Source organism: Tachyglossus aculeatus, chromosome 26, assembly GCF_015852505.1.
Source record: "Tachyglossus aculeatus isolate mTacAcu1 chromosome 26, mTacAcu1.pri, whole genome shotgun sequence".
In the NCBI taxonomy this organism is placed as follows: Eukaryota; Metazoa; Chordata; class Mammalia; order Monotremata; family Tachyglossidae; genus Tachyglossus; species Tachyglossus aculeatus.
In genome coordinates, this window is record NC_052091.1 from 8237282 (window position 1) to 8249730 (window position 12449).

Genomic DNA, 12449 nt, shown 5'->3' on the forward strand with positions numbered 1-12449 from the left:
CTTGATGGTATTATAATAATAATAATGGCATTTGTTAAGCGCTTACTATGTGCAAAGCAGTGTTCTAAGCGCTGGGGTAGATACAAGGTGATCAGGTTGTCTCACGTGGGGCTCGATGGCATTATAATAATAATAATGGCATTTGTTAAGCGCTTACTTTGTGCAAAGCACCGTTCTAAGCGCCGGGGTAGATACAGGGTCATCAGGTTGTCCCACGTGGGGCTCGATGGTATTATAATAATAATAATGGCATTTGTTAAGCGCTTACTATGTGCAAAGCACTGTTCTAAGCGCTGGGGGGATACAAGGTGATCAGGTTGTCCCGCGTGGGGCTCACAGTCATCATCCCCGTTTTACAGATGAGGTAACTGAGACTCCGAGAAGTTAAGTGACTTGCCCAAGGTCACACAGCAGACATGTGGCGGAGCTGGGATACGAACCCAAGACCTCTGACTCCAAAGCCCATGCTCTCTCCACTGAGCCACGCTGCTTTTCTCATTTCATTCATTCATTCAATCGTATTTATTGAGCGCTTACTGTGTGTAGAGCACTGTACTAAGCGCTTGGGAAATACAAGTTGGCAACATGTAAAGATGTGGCGGAGCTGGGATTCGAACCCAAGACCTCTGACTCCAAAGCCCATGCTCTTTCCACTGAGCCACGCTGCTTCTCTCATTTCATTCATTCGTTCAATCGTATTTATTGAGCGCTTACCGTGTGTAGAGCACTGTACTGAGCGCTTGGGAAGTCCAAGTTGGCAACATATAAAGACGGCCCCTACCCAACAACGGGCTACAGTCTAGTATTTATTAAATGGTTACTGTGTGCCCGGCACTGCATTAAGCTCAGGAGTAGATACAAGGTAATCAGGTTGGACACAGTCCATCTCACAACCTTAATCAATCAATCAATCAATCAATCAATTGTATTTATTGAGCGCATAATCCCCAGTTTACAGATGAGGGAACTGAGGCCCAGAGAAATGACTTGCCCAGGGTCACACAGCAGACAAGCGGCAGAGCCGGGATGAGAACCCAGGTCCTTCTGCCCCCCGGGCCCGAGCTCTAACAATCAATCAATCAATCAATCAATCGTATTTATTGAGCGCTTCCTGTGTGCAGAGCACTGTACTAAGCGCTTGGGAAGTACAAGCTGGCAACATATAGAGACGGTCCCCACCCAACAGTGGGCTCACAGTCTAAAAGGGGGAGACAGAGAACAAAACCAAACATACCAACAAAATAAAATAAATAGAATAGATAGGTACAAGTAAAAGAAATAAATAGGCATGGTTGTACATATTTATTACTCTATTTATTTATTTTACTTGGACATATCTATCCTATTTTATTTTGTTGGTATGTTTGGTTTTGTTCTCTGTCTCCCCCTTTTAGACTGTAAGCCCACTGTTGGGTAGGGACTGTCTCTATGTGTTGCCAATTTGTACTTCCCAAGCGCTTAGTCCAGTGCTCTGCACATAGTAAGCGCTCAATAAATACGATTGATGATGATGATGGTCTAACCACTAGACCATGCTGCTTCTCAGCATTGATGGGCCCATTCCCGGCCCTCAGGGAGACAGAGCCCATCCGAACGGGACAACGGGAAGGACTCTTTAAGGCTTTCAGCGCTTAGTACATCACCTGGCACATAGTAAGCGCTTAACAAATACCAATGATTATTATTACTTACAGGCCCCGGTTCGGACGGGCAGATCGCAAGTTGCTCTCCTCTTCAACCGTCTGCTTCTTTCGGCAGGTCCAACAAAACGCTAGCCGACTCCCTGGATAAAGCAGAAGACCCCGAAGACCCTCTTGTGAATCGATTACTGAGGTCCATGGCCACTCACGCCATGTCTAACGCGCTGTACTTCTCCACGGGATCGTACTCCGAGGAAGAATTCCATCATTACGGTAGCGATTAGCATCCCACCCCCTCGCTTGCTTTTTGTTTTTTAATCAATTATTGAGCCCTTCCTACGGGCAGAGCACCGTACTGTATCTGTGATTTATTTATTTATATTAATGTGTCTCCCCTGTAGACCGTAAGCTTGTTGTGGGCAGGGAATGTGTCTTTTATTGTTCTATTTATTTATATTAATGTGTCTCCCCTGTAGACCGTAAGCTTGTTGTGGGCGGGGAATGTGCCTTTTATTGTTCTGTTGTACTCTCTTCATCAATCAATCGTATTTATTGAGCGCTTACGGTGTGCAGAGCACTGTACTAAGCGCTTGGGAAGTCCAAGTTGGCAACATATAGAGACAGTCCCTACCCAACAGTGGGCTCACAGTCTAAGAGGGGGAGACAGAGAACAAAACCAAACAGACTAAGAAAATAAAATAAATAGAATAGATATGTACAAGTAAAATAAATAAATAAAAGCACCTAGTGCAGTGTTCTGCACACGGTAAGTGCTCAGTAAATACGACTGACTGGCTGAATCATCATCATCATCATCAATCGTATTTATTGAGCGCTTACTATGTGCAGAGCACTGTACTAAGCACTTAGCACTGTACTAATCAATTATTGAGCACTTCCTACGGGCAGAGCACCGTACTGTATCTGTGATTTATTTATTTATATTAATGTGTCTCCCCTCTAGACCGTAAGCTTGTTGTGGGCGGGGAATGTGTCTTTTATTGTTCTGTTGTACTCTCTTCATCAATCAGTCGTATTTATTGAGCGCTTACTGGGTGCAGAGCACTGTACTAAGCGCTTGGGAAGTCCAAGTTGGCAACATATAGAGACAGTCCCTACCCAACAGCGGGCTCACAGTCTAAAAGGGGGAGACAGAGAACAAAACGAAACAGACTAACAAAGTAAAATAAATAGAATAGATATGTACAAGTAAAATAAATAAATAAAAGCGCCTAGTGCAGTGTTCTGCACACGGTAAGTGCTCAGTAAATACAACTGACTGGCTGAATCATCATCATCATCATCAATCGTATTTATTGAGTGCTTACTATGTGCAGAGCACTGTACTAAGCGCTTGGGAAGTACAAATTGGCAACATATAGAGACAGTCCCTACCCAACAGTGGGGTCATAGTCTAAAAGGGGGAGACAGAGAACAAAACCAAACAGACTAACAAAGTAAAATAAATAGAATAGATATGTACAAGTAAAATAAATAAAAGCGCTTAGTACAGTGTTCTGCACACGGTAAGTGCTCAGTAAATACGACTGACTGGCTGAATCATCATCATCAGCCTCAATCATATTTATTGGCGCTTACTATGTGCAGAGCACTGTACTAAGCGCTTGGGAAGTACAAATTGGCAACATCTAGAGACAGTCCCTACCCAACAGTGGGCTCACAGTCGAAAAGGGGGAGACAGAGAACAAAACCAAACATACTAACAAAATAAAATAAATAGAATAGATATGTACAAGTAAAATAAATAAATAAATAAATAAATAGAGTAATAAATATGTACAAACGTATATACATATATACAGGTGAATGAATATTAAGCACTTGGGAGAGGATAATACAACAGAATTAGCAGACACGCTCCCTGCCCATAATGAGTTTACAGTCTAGAGGGCGAGACAGATGTTGATAGGAATAGAAATGGTATTTGTTAAGCTTTTAGTATGTTCTGGGCACTGAACTAAGCGCTGGGGTAGATACAAGCTAATCGGGTTGGACACAGTCTCTGTGCCACATAGGACTCACAATCCTAATCCTCATTTTACAGTTTCGGCCACACAGCAGACATGTGGCAGGGCCAGGATTAGAACCCAGATCCTTGCTTGGCTGTAAACTGCTTTTGACAGGGCCATTTAAAGACCTTTCTCATCAGGGATTTTTGTTTTTTTGATTTTTGTTTTTTTTTAATGTTTCTCGTCTTTGAAAGGACTTGCACTGGATAAATACACCCACTTCACCTCTCCGATCAGAAGATACTCAGACATCGTGGTGCACCGATTACTAATGGCAGCAATCGCAAGAGAGAAGCAGCTAGGCGATAAAGAGCATTTACTCAGCAACAAAGATCTGGAGGAGTTATGCAAACATATCAATAACAGAAACAGGGTAAGAAGCTGTGCTTTTCCCCATCTGGAATTGTACAAGCGTTCTGGGTGGCTGGGGGAGTCTAAATGGACACGACCCACGGGTCCTGAGTTCCAGTCTCCAAGCTTCGACTGTCTTCTCATTCAGTGGTATTTGTTGAGTGCTTCCAGTCTCCAAGTCTAGACTGTCTTCTCATTCATCATCATCAATCGTATTTATTGAGCGCTTACTATGTGCAGAGCACTGTACCAAGCGCTTGGGAAGTACAGATTGGCAACACATAGAGACAGTCCCTACCCAACAGTGGGCTCACAGTCGAAAAGGGGGAGACAGAGAACAAAACCAAACATACCAACAAAATAAAATAAATAGGATAGATATGTACAAGGAAAATAAATAAATAAATAAATAAATAGAGTAATAAATATGTACAACCATATATACATATATACAGGTGCTGTGGGGAAGGGAAGGAGGTAAGATGGGGGGATGGAGAGGGGGACGAGGGGGAGAGGAAAGAAGGGGCTCAGTCTGGGAAGGCCTCCTGGAGGAGGTGAGATCTCAGTAGGGCCTTGAACTTGGGAGAGGACACTATAACAGATGCATTCCCTGCCCACAGCAAACTTACAGGTTAGAGTAAAATGGCCGGATAAAGGTAAAAAATTAGTTTCCCTGACTGCGAATCGAACCCGGGCCACGGCAGTGAGCGAGCTGAGTCCTAACCTCGCCCCCTCCTATCTCACCTCGTTCCTCTCCTTCTACAACTCTTTTAATGCCAACCTTCTCACTGTCCCTCAGTCTCGCCGCCAACATTATGCCCGTGTCCGGCCTCTGTCCTGGAAATCCCTCCTTCCTCATATCCGACAGTGACTCTCCCCCGACTTTCAAAGCCTTATTGAAGGCCCATCTCCTCCAAGAAGCCTTCCCTCACTAAGCCCTCCTTCCTCTCCTCCCACTCCCTTCTGCGTCCCCCGGGCTCGCTCCCTTTATTCATCCCCCTCCCAGCCCACAGCACTAACGTCATAATCTGTCATTTATTTATTTCTAGTAATGTTGGTCTCCCCTTCTAGACTGTAAGCTCATTATGCGCTTAGAACAGGGCCTGGCACATGGCAAGCGCTTAACAAATACCATAATTATTATTATTATGGGCAGAGCATGTCTGCTTATTGTCCTGTTGTGCTCTCCCAAGCTCTTAGTACAGTGTTCTGCACACATAGTAAGCGCTCAGTACGTACGATCGATTGACTGACTGACCAACCACCAGACCAGCTGGGTAAATGAGGTGGCCAGTTTTCAGCGTCGGCCGTTTCCACCGAGCCACGTGGCTCCTCCTCATCATCATCAATCATATTTATTGAGCGCTTACTATGTGCAGAGCACTGTACTAAGCGCTTGGGAAGTACAAATTGGCAACATATAGAGACAGTCCCTACCCAACAGTGGGCTCACAGTCTAAAAGACTCCTCCCGATCTCCGCTTGCCCTCCCAGGCCGCCCAGCGTTCCCAGAAAGAGTCCACGGAGCTGTTTCAGTGTATGTATTTCAAAGACAAAGACCCCGCCACAGAAGAACACTGCACAGCAGATGGCATCATTTATTCAATTCGAACCAACGGGGTGCTCGTGTTTATTCCCAGGTGAGTTGGCTTGCTGTATTATAATAATAATAATAATAATAATAATAATAATAATAATAATAAGGCCTCCTCTCCTCTTCTCCCACTCCCTTCTGTGCTGCTCTTACTTGCTCCTTCCTTCGTCCTCCCATCCCCACGTCACATCTGATCCATTTATACTATTTCCAGCTGCAGAATGGTGTGAATAAAGACGAGTTACCAAAAAAGAACTATTTTAAAATTCCTTAGGGATGAGGATAGCCCAGTACGTTTTCACTGGAACTTAAACCAGGAAGTTCAAATAAGTTCATTTCTTCCATACTGTTAAATTGACATGTCAAAATACCGCACATTTGTGTTCGATGCCGGTTGACTGTGTGTTATAGTAATGAGTTTAAGGTTGGGATAGCAATTATGTGTCTGAAGTATTTCAGATCTCTAGATATTTTATTTTGTGAGTGTGTTTTGTTTTGTTGTCTGTCTCCCCCTTCTAGACTGTGAGCCCGCTGTTGGGTAGGGACCATCTCTAGATGTTGCCAGCTTGCACTTCTCAAGCGCTTAGTACAGTGCTCTGCACACAGTAAGCGCTCAATAAATACGATTGAATGAATGAATGAATATGTACAGATCTGTAATTTAGCATGGCTTAGTGGGAAGAGCCCGGGCTCGGGAGTCAGAAGACGTGGGTTCTAATCCCGGCGCCGCCGCCACTTGTCTGCTGTGTGACCTGGGGCAAGTCATTTAACTCCTCTGTGCCTCAGTGACCTCATTTATTTACCTGTTAATACTAATGTCCGTCTCCCCCTCTAGACCGTGTGCTCGTTGTGGGCAGGGAATGTGTCTGTTGTTATACTGTACTCTCCCAAGTGCTTAGTATAGTGCTTTGCACACAGTAAGCACTCAATACAGTGGAATGAACGGATTGGTACTATTGGTACTATTACTCTATTTATTATTACTCTATTTATTTACTATTACCCTATTTATTTATTTATTTTACTTGTACATATCTATTCTGTTTTATTTTGTTAGTATGTTTGGTTTTGTTCTCTGTCTTCCCCTTTTAGACTGTGAGCCCACTGTTGGGTAGGGACTGTCTCTACATGTTGCCAATTTGTACTTCCCAAGCGCTTAGTACAGTGCTCTGCACATAGTAAGCGCTCAATAAATACGATTGATGATGATGATGATTGGTATTTGTTAAGCGCTTATTATGTGCCAGGCACTGGACTAAGCGCTGGGGTGGATACAAGCACAGCGGGTTGGACACAGTCCCTGTCCCACATGAGGCTCACAGTATCCCCCCTCCCAGCCCCACAGCACTTATGTGCTTATCTTTCATTTATTGATTTCTATTAATGTCTCTCTCCCCCTCTAGATTATGAGTTTATTGTGAGCGGGCAGAGATATGCATATATGTTTGTACATATTTATTACTCTATTTATTTCACTTGTACATCTCCGTTCTATTTATTTTAACTTGTTAGTATGTTTGGTTTTGTTCTCTGTCTCCCCCTTTTAGACTGTGAGCCCACTGTTGGGTAGGGACCGTCTCTAGATGTTGCCAACTTGGACTTCCCAAGCGCTTAGTACAGTGCTCTGCACATAGTAAGCGCTCAATACATACGACTGATGATGATGATGATAGTAAGTGCTTAATAAATGCCATCATTATTATTATTATTATTATCTTTCCACTAGGCCATGCTGCTTTATTAAACACCCAAATTAAGGGAAGGAAGAAACTCTTTCGCATCTCCATTATAGACCACAGAAGGCAATTCTCCTTTAATAATAATAATAATGCCAACTATATGTTGCCAACTTGTACTTCCCAAGCGCTTAGTACAGTGCTCTGCACACAGTAAGCGCTCAATAAATACGACTGATTGATTGATTGATTGTTCTATTGTTCTCTCCCAAGCGCTGAGTACAACGCTTTGCAGACAGTAAGCACTCAGTGATAATTATGGCATTTGTTAAGCATTTACTACGTGCCAGGCTCAATAGATACGATCGAATGAATGAAAGACTACAATACAAGCCAAGGTTAGAGAAGCAGCGTGGCTCAGTGGAAAGAGCCCGGGCTTGAGAGTCAGAGGTCATGGGTTCTAATCCCGGCTCTGCCGCTCGTCAGCTGTGTGACCTTGGGCAAGTCACTTCTCTGTGCCTCGGTTACCTCATCTGTAAAACAGGGATGAAGACTGTGAGCCCCACATGGGACAACCCGATCACCCTGTATCCTCCCCAGTGCTTAGAACAGTGCTTTTGCACATAGTAAGCGCTTAACAAATGCCATCATCATTATTATTATTATTCACACACTTCAGAATTCGACAGCTCTGGGTTTTTCTTTCTTCTCCGCTTCAGGTTTGGCATCAAAGGTGCCGCCTACCTGAGAAACAAAGAGGGCCTAGTGGTCTCTTGCCGCCGCGACGGAAGCTGCGAGTGGAAGCCGGGGTCCGTCCAACGCTTCCAGAACAAAATCACTTCCACCGCAACGGGGGGCGACTCCGTCACGTTCAGCATGTTCGACCACGTCACAGTAAGTTCGGAACCCGCGGCGGGTGGGGCGGGGGCCGCCGAAGGCCGAGGGGATGAGGCGCTCATCCTCTCGTCTCGGAAAGGTCAGGATTTCGGTCCAGACGTCCCGCTGCCACAGAGACACCGTCAGGCTGGAGATCGTCAGCAAGAAGCCGTACCGGTCGGCGGAGGCGGCCCTCCCTTCTCAGGGTTCCCACTGGGCGACCAAGAGCGATTTAGTCCGAGAAGTGACCCAGTCGGCAGCTCAACTCGCCCAAGAGGCCGCGGAGACCCAAGTCAGCCAGAAAGACAACCAGGAATATCGCCAGACAAAGGGGGACAGTCTCTATCTCCTCCTGGAAGAGATAAAAGACCTCTCTCTCATGGACGAGTCAGCGAGCTATGCGAAGAAAATACATCAGCTCCATTGAAGGAGCTTTGCCTTAAATTGAACGGGTTTTTGGTTTTTAGTCTTTTCCTATCGGCTGTTTTGAAGCTACCATTTATAACTTAAAAGTGAGTTTCTTGTAATCGGATGGTTTTATCGTCTATCTTAGCATCAAGATCTTATCACCTGTGGGCAGGAAACCTGTCCGTTCATTGTTGTATTATAGTCTCCCAAGCGCTAATACGGTGCTCTGCACACAGTAAGCACTCGATAAATCCAACTGACTGGCTGACAGACAAGACAAAGAGACAATTTCATATATGTACGCGGGTTTATAAGCACCAAATTAAATTTGGGTAGAGCAGAGGGTAAAAACGGGCTATCGTGGGAGCCCGTCGTTCTCTGGCAATTCCTCGTGTCAGCCAGCCGGCACCTTTTAAAGACGATCCGTAGAGTTGATTTGATGAACTTCCTCTTTGGCAGCTCTTACATTGAGAAAATGGATGCCAGTAATGTAATGAAGTCCTTTTTTTTCCTGCCCTCAAGAAATCCACATTTCCAGAAAACAGTATGCCTTAAAATGTTAATATGATTGGAATGAGTTGAACGTGGTTTAAGGTGGGTTTTTTTTTAATAGAGGCAATCTTCAAACTTGTGTCCTAGGGTCAAAAAATTCTTCAGAACAACTTTCTCGCAGACGCTATTACAAATGGGGGGTTGTTTGCTGAGTAAGAAGCGGGCAGGGATGTGTGACACCCCTCCCTTTTCCTTACCCAAAATGACCCGGGATGATGTCAACATAAACGCATTGAGGCCTCAGTGGTGTCAGAGTGTTCCCAACGATTCCCTCATGGGTGGTTGAATGGACAGGTCAGCCCTGAAGATGAGGTAACCTTGCCTTCCATGGCCTTCTAAGTTTCCCCCAATTCCTCAAGGCTCTCCTGTGCTCCCCCATACCTCCACAACCCAGGGTAGTGCCAGAAGCTAGAGGCGGAAAGCTGGTTGCAGCGAGATGTGAATCAAGAAATCTAAGTTTCTAAGGAGAAGTAGCATGGGTCCTAATTTTGGCTCTGCCACGTGACCGAGGGCAAGTCGCTTCTCTGTGCCTCAGTTCCCTCATCTGTAATATGGGGAGACGGCGAGCCCCAGGAGGGACAGGGACTGTGTCCAACCCGATTTGTTTGTATCCATTCCAGCATTTAGCACAGTGAGTGGCATATAAGCACTTAACGGATACCCTAATTATTCTTAAGTGCCGCTCTTATGTCAGAGGGTGTTGAGAATACCGGTAGAATGTATTCAGTCGATCGTATTTGAGTGCTTATTGTGTGCAGAGCACGGAACTGAGCACTTGGGAGACTACAATGTAACAGTTGATAGGCATGCTCCCTGCCTACAGTGAGCTTGTTTCCCGCGAGCTTGACCATATTTCCCCACTCAAGAACCTCCAGTGGTTTCCCATCCACCTCCGCATCAAACAAAAACTCCTCACCACTGGCTTAAATCGACTTTGCCCCCTCCTACCTCACCTCACTCCTCTCCTACTCTAACCCAGCCCGCAGACTCCGTTCCTCTGATGCTGACCTCCTCACTGTACCTCCATCTCGTCTAGCTCGCCGCTGACCTCTCGCCCCCATCATCATCAATCGTATTTATTGAGCGCTTACTATGTGCAGAGCACTGTACTAAGCGCTTGGGAAGTACAAATTGGCAACATACAGAGACAGTCCCTACCCAACAGTGGGCTCACAGTCTAAAAGCCCCCATCCTACCTCTGGCCTGGAACAAGCTACCCCTTCATATCTTCTGGACTGTATGTTGCCAACTTGTACTTCCCAAGCGCTTAGAACAGTGCTCTGCACACAGTAAGCGCTCAATAAATACGATTGAATGAATGAATATCAGACAGATAATTGTCCTCCCCCATTTCAAAGCCTTATTGAAGGCACATCTCCCCCAAAAAGCCTTCCCTGACTAAGCCCGCCTCTCCTCCCACTCCCTTCTGTGCCCCCGTTACTTGCTCCTTCATTCATCCTCCCTCCCAGCCTCACAGCATGTATGTATATATGACTTTTGCACATAGTAAGAGCTTAACAAATGCCATCATCACCTGTATTGACATGTAATTTATTTACTTATTTATATTAATGCCTGTTTTCCTCCTCTAGTCTGAGCTCCTTGTGGGCAGGAATGTATTTGTTGCACCGTACTCTCATTCAATCATAGTTATTGAGCGCTTACTGTACTGAGCCCTTACTCTCCCAAGGCTTAGTACAGCGCTTTTCACACAGTAAGTGCTCAATAAATACGATCGAATGAATGAACAAGCTCAGTCTAGAGGGAGAGACATGTTAATAGAAATTACGGATATTTTGTAGGTGCTGTGGGATTAAGGGAGGAGTAAATAAAGGGTGCAAATCCTATGTATTATGTAGGTTGCTGTGACTTCATGTGAGTGAACCCCTGGAGTTTGAGTGGTTTGAGTTACCCCAACTACTGTCATCTATTCTTACTTTAAAGCTTATCTGTGCATAAGAGGAGAGGCTGGGTTTCTACTGTCTTTAATTATGCGCTCAATAAATATGATTGAATGAATGAATATACCACTAGTCCATCTAGCCCAATATTCTATCAGCAGTGATATTCAAATTTAACTTCTTCATCTCAAATCTGAGGCACAAGTTAAGTAACTTACCCAAGGTCACAGCAGACTTGGGGCAGAGCCGGGATTAGACCGCAGGTCCTTCTGACTCCCAGGGGTGGGCTCTAGCCACTAGGCCACACCGCTTCCCTTTCGAATGCTTTGAAGAGGCTTCTGCGACTTGTCACGGGGATTCAGAGAACCACCCAAACCCCGTTCACCTGTTTACAGTTGGCGTCTCGCAGCCGGCTACCCGCACTGGTCCGAGGGCGATGCTTCGGAGGCTGGAGCGGAGGGGCCTCTGGCCTGAGCTCCGTCCACCCTCCTTCCTTCCTGCAGGCCGCCCTCCTGTCCATCCCTAGCTTTCCCACCACCCGGGCTCAGGGAAGGGAGCCACGATCCAGCCCTTGACCGTGTTCACGGAAGAGAGCCGTGACCCAACCACCAACTGTGCCGCCCATAAGGGAAGACAGACAGTGTCTGACGTGATCCATCAATGGCATTTATTAAGTGCCAACTGAGTGCGGGTCTGACCCGATCAATCACATTTATTGAGCCCTTATTGTGTGCAGAGTACTATACTAAGCTCTTGGGAGAGTACAACAGAATTAGCAGACACGTTCCCTGCCCATAACGATCTCGTAGTCTAGAGGGGGAGACAGACATTAATTTAAATCAATTACAGCTATGTACAGAGGTGCTGGGGGGCTGAGGGAGGGGTGAATAAAAGGAGCACCTCAGGGCGATGCAGATGGGAGTGGGAAAAGAGAAAAGGGGAGCTTAGGGAAGGCTTCTTGGAGGAGATGGGCCTTCAATAAGGCTTTGAAGCGGGGAAGAGTAATTGTCTGTTGGACACGAAGGAGGGCAGTCCAGGCCAGAGGCAGGATGTGGGTGAGAGGCTGGCGGCGAGATAGATGAGATCAAGGTACAGTCGTCATCTGGTATTCATTCAGTTATATTTTCCTGTGTGCAAAGCACTGTACTAAGCGCTTGGGGACTACAAGTTGGCAACATATAGGGACGGTCCCTACCCAACAGCGGGCTCACAGTCTAGAAGGGGGAGACAGACAACAAAAGAAAACATATTAACAAAATAAAATAGAATAGTAAATATGTACAAGTAAAACAGAGTAGTAAATCTGTACAAACATATATACAGGTGCTGTGGGGAGGGGAAGGAGGTAGGGCGGGGGGGATGTGGAGGGGGGGAGGAAGGAGGGGGTTCAGTCTGGGAAGGCCTCCTGGAGGAGGTGAGCTC

General features: G+C 45.7%; 1 protein-coding gene across 1 annotated transcript in view; it reads left to right on the plus strand.

The window, feature by feature from the left end:
* Positions 1 to 8615, plus strand: part of DIS3L (DIS3 like exosome 3'-5' exoribonuclease) — a 39624-nt gene extending 31009 nt beyond the window's left edge. The window contains exons 13-17 of the mRNA XM_038767448.1: positions 1759 to 1913; positions 3865 to 4043; positions 5515 to 5660; positions 8010 to 8184; positions 8267 to 8615. Of these exons, the coding sequence (XP_038623376.1) occupies positions 1759 to 1913; positions 3865 to 4043; positions 5515 to 5660; positions 8010 to 8184; positions 8267 to 8593 (982 nt within the window). The 3' untranslated portion in view covers positions 8594 to 8615. The remainder of the gene's footprint in view (positions 1 to 1758; positions 1914 to 3864; positions 4044 to 5514; positions 5661 to 8009; positions 8185 to 8266) is intronic.
* Positions 8616 to 12449: the final 3834 nt, after the last annotated feature.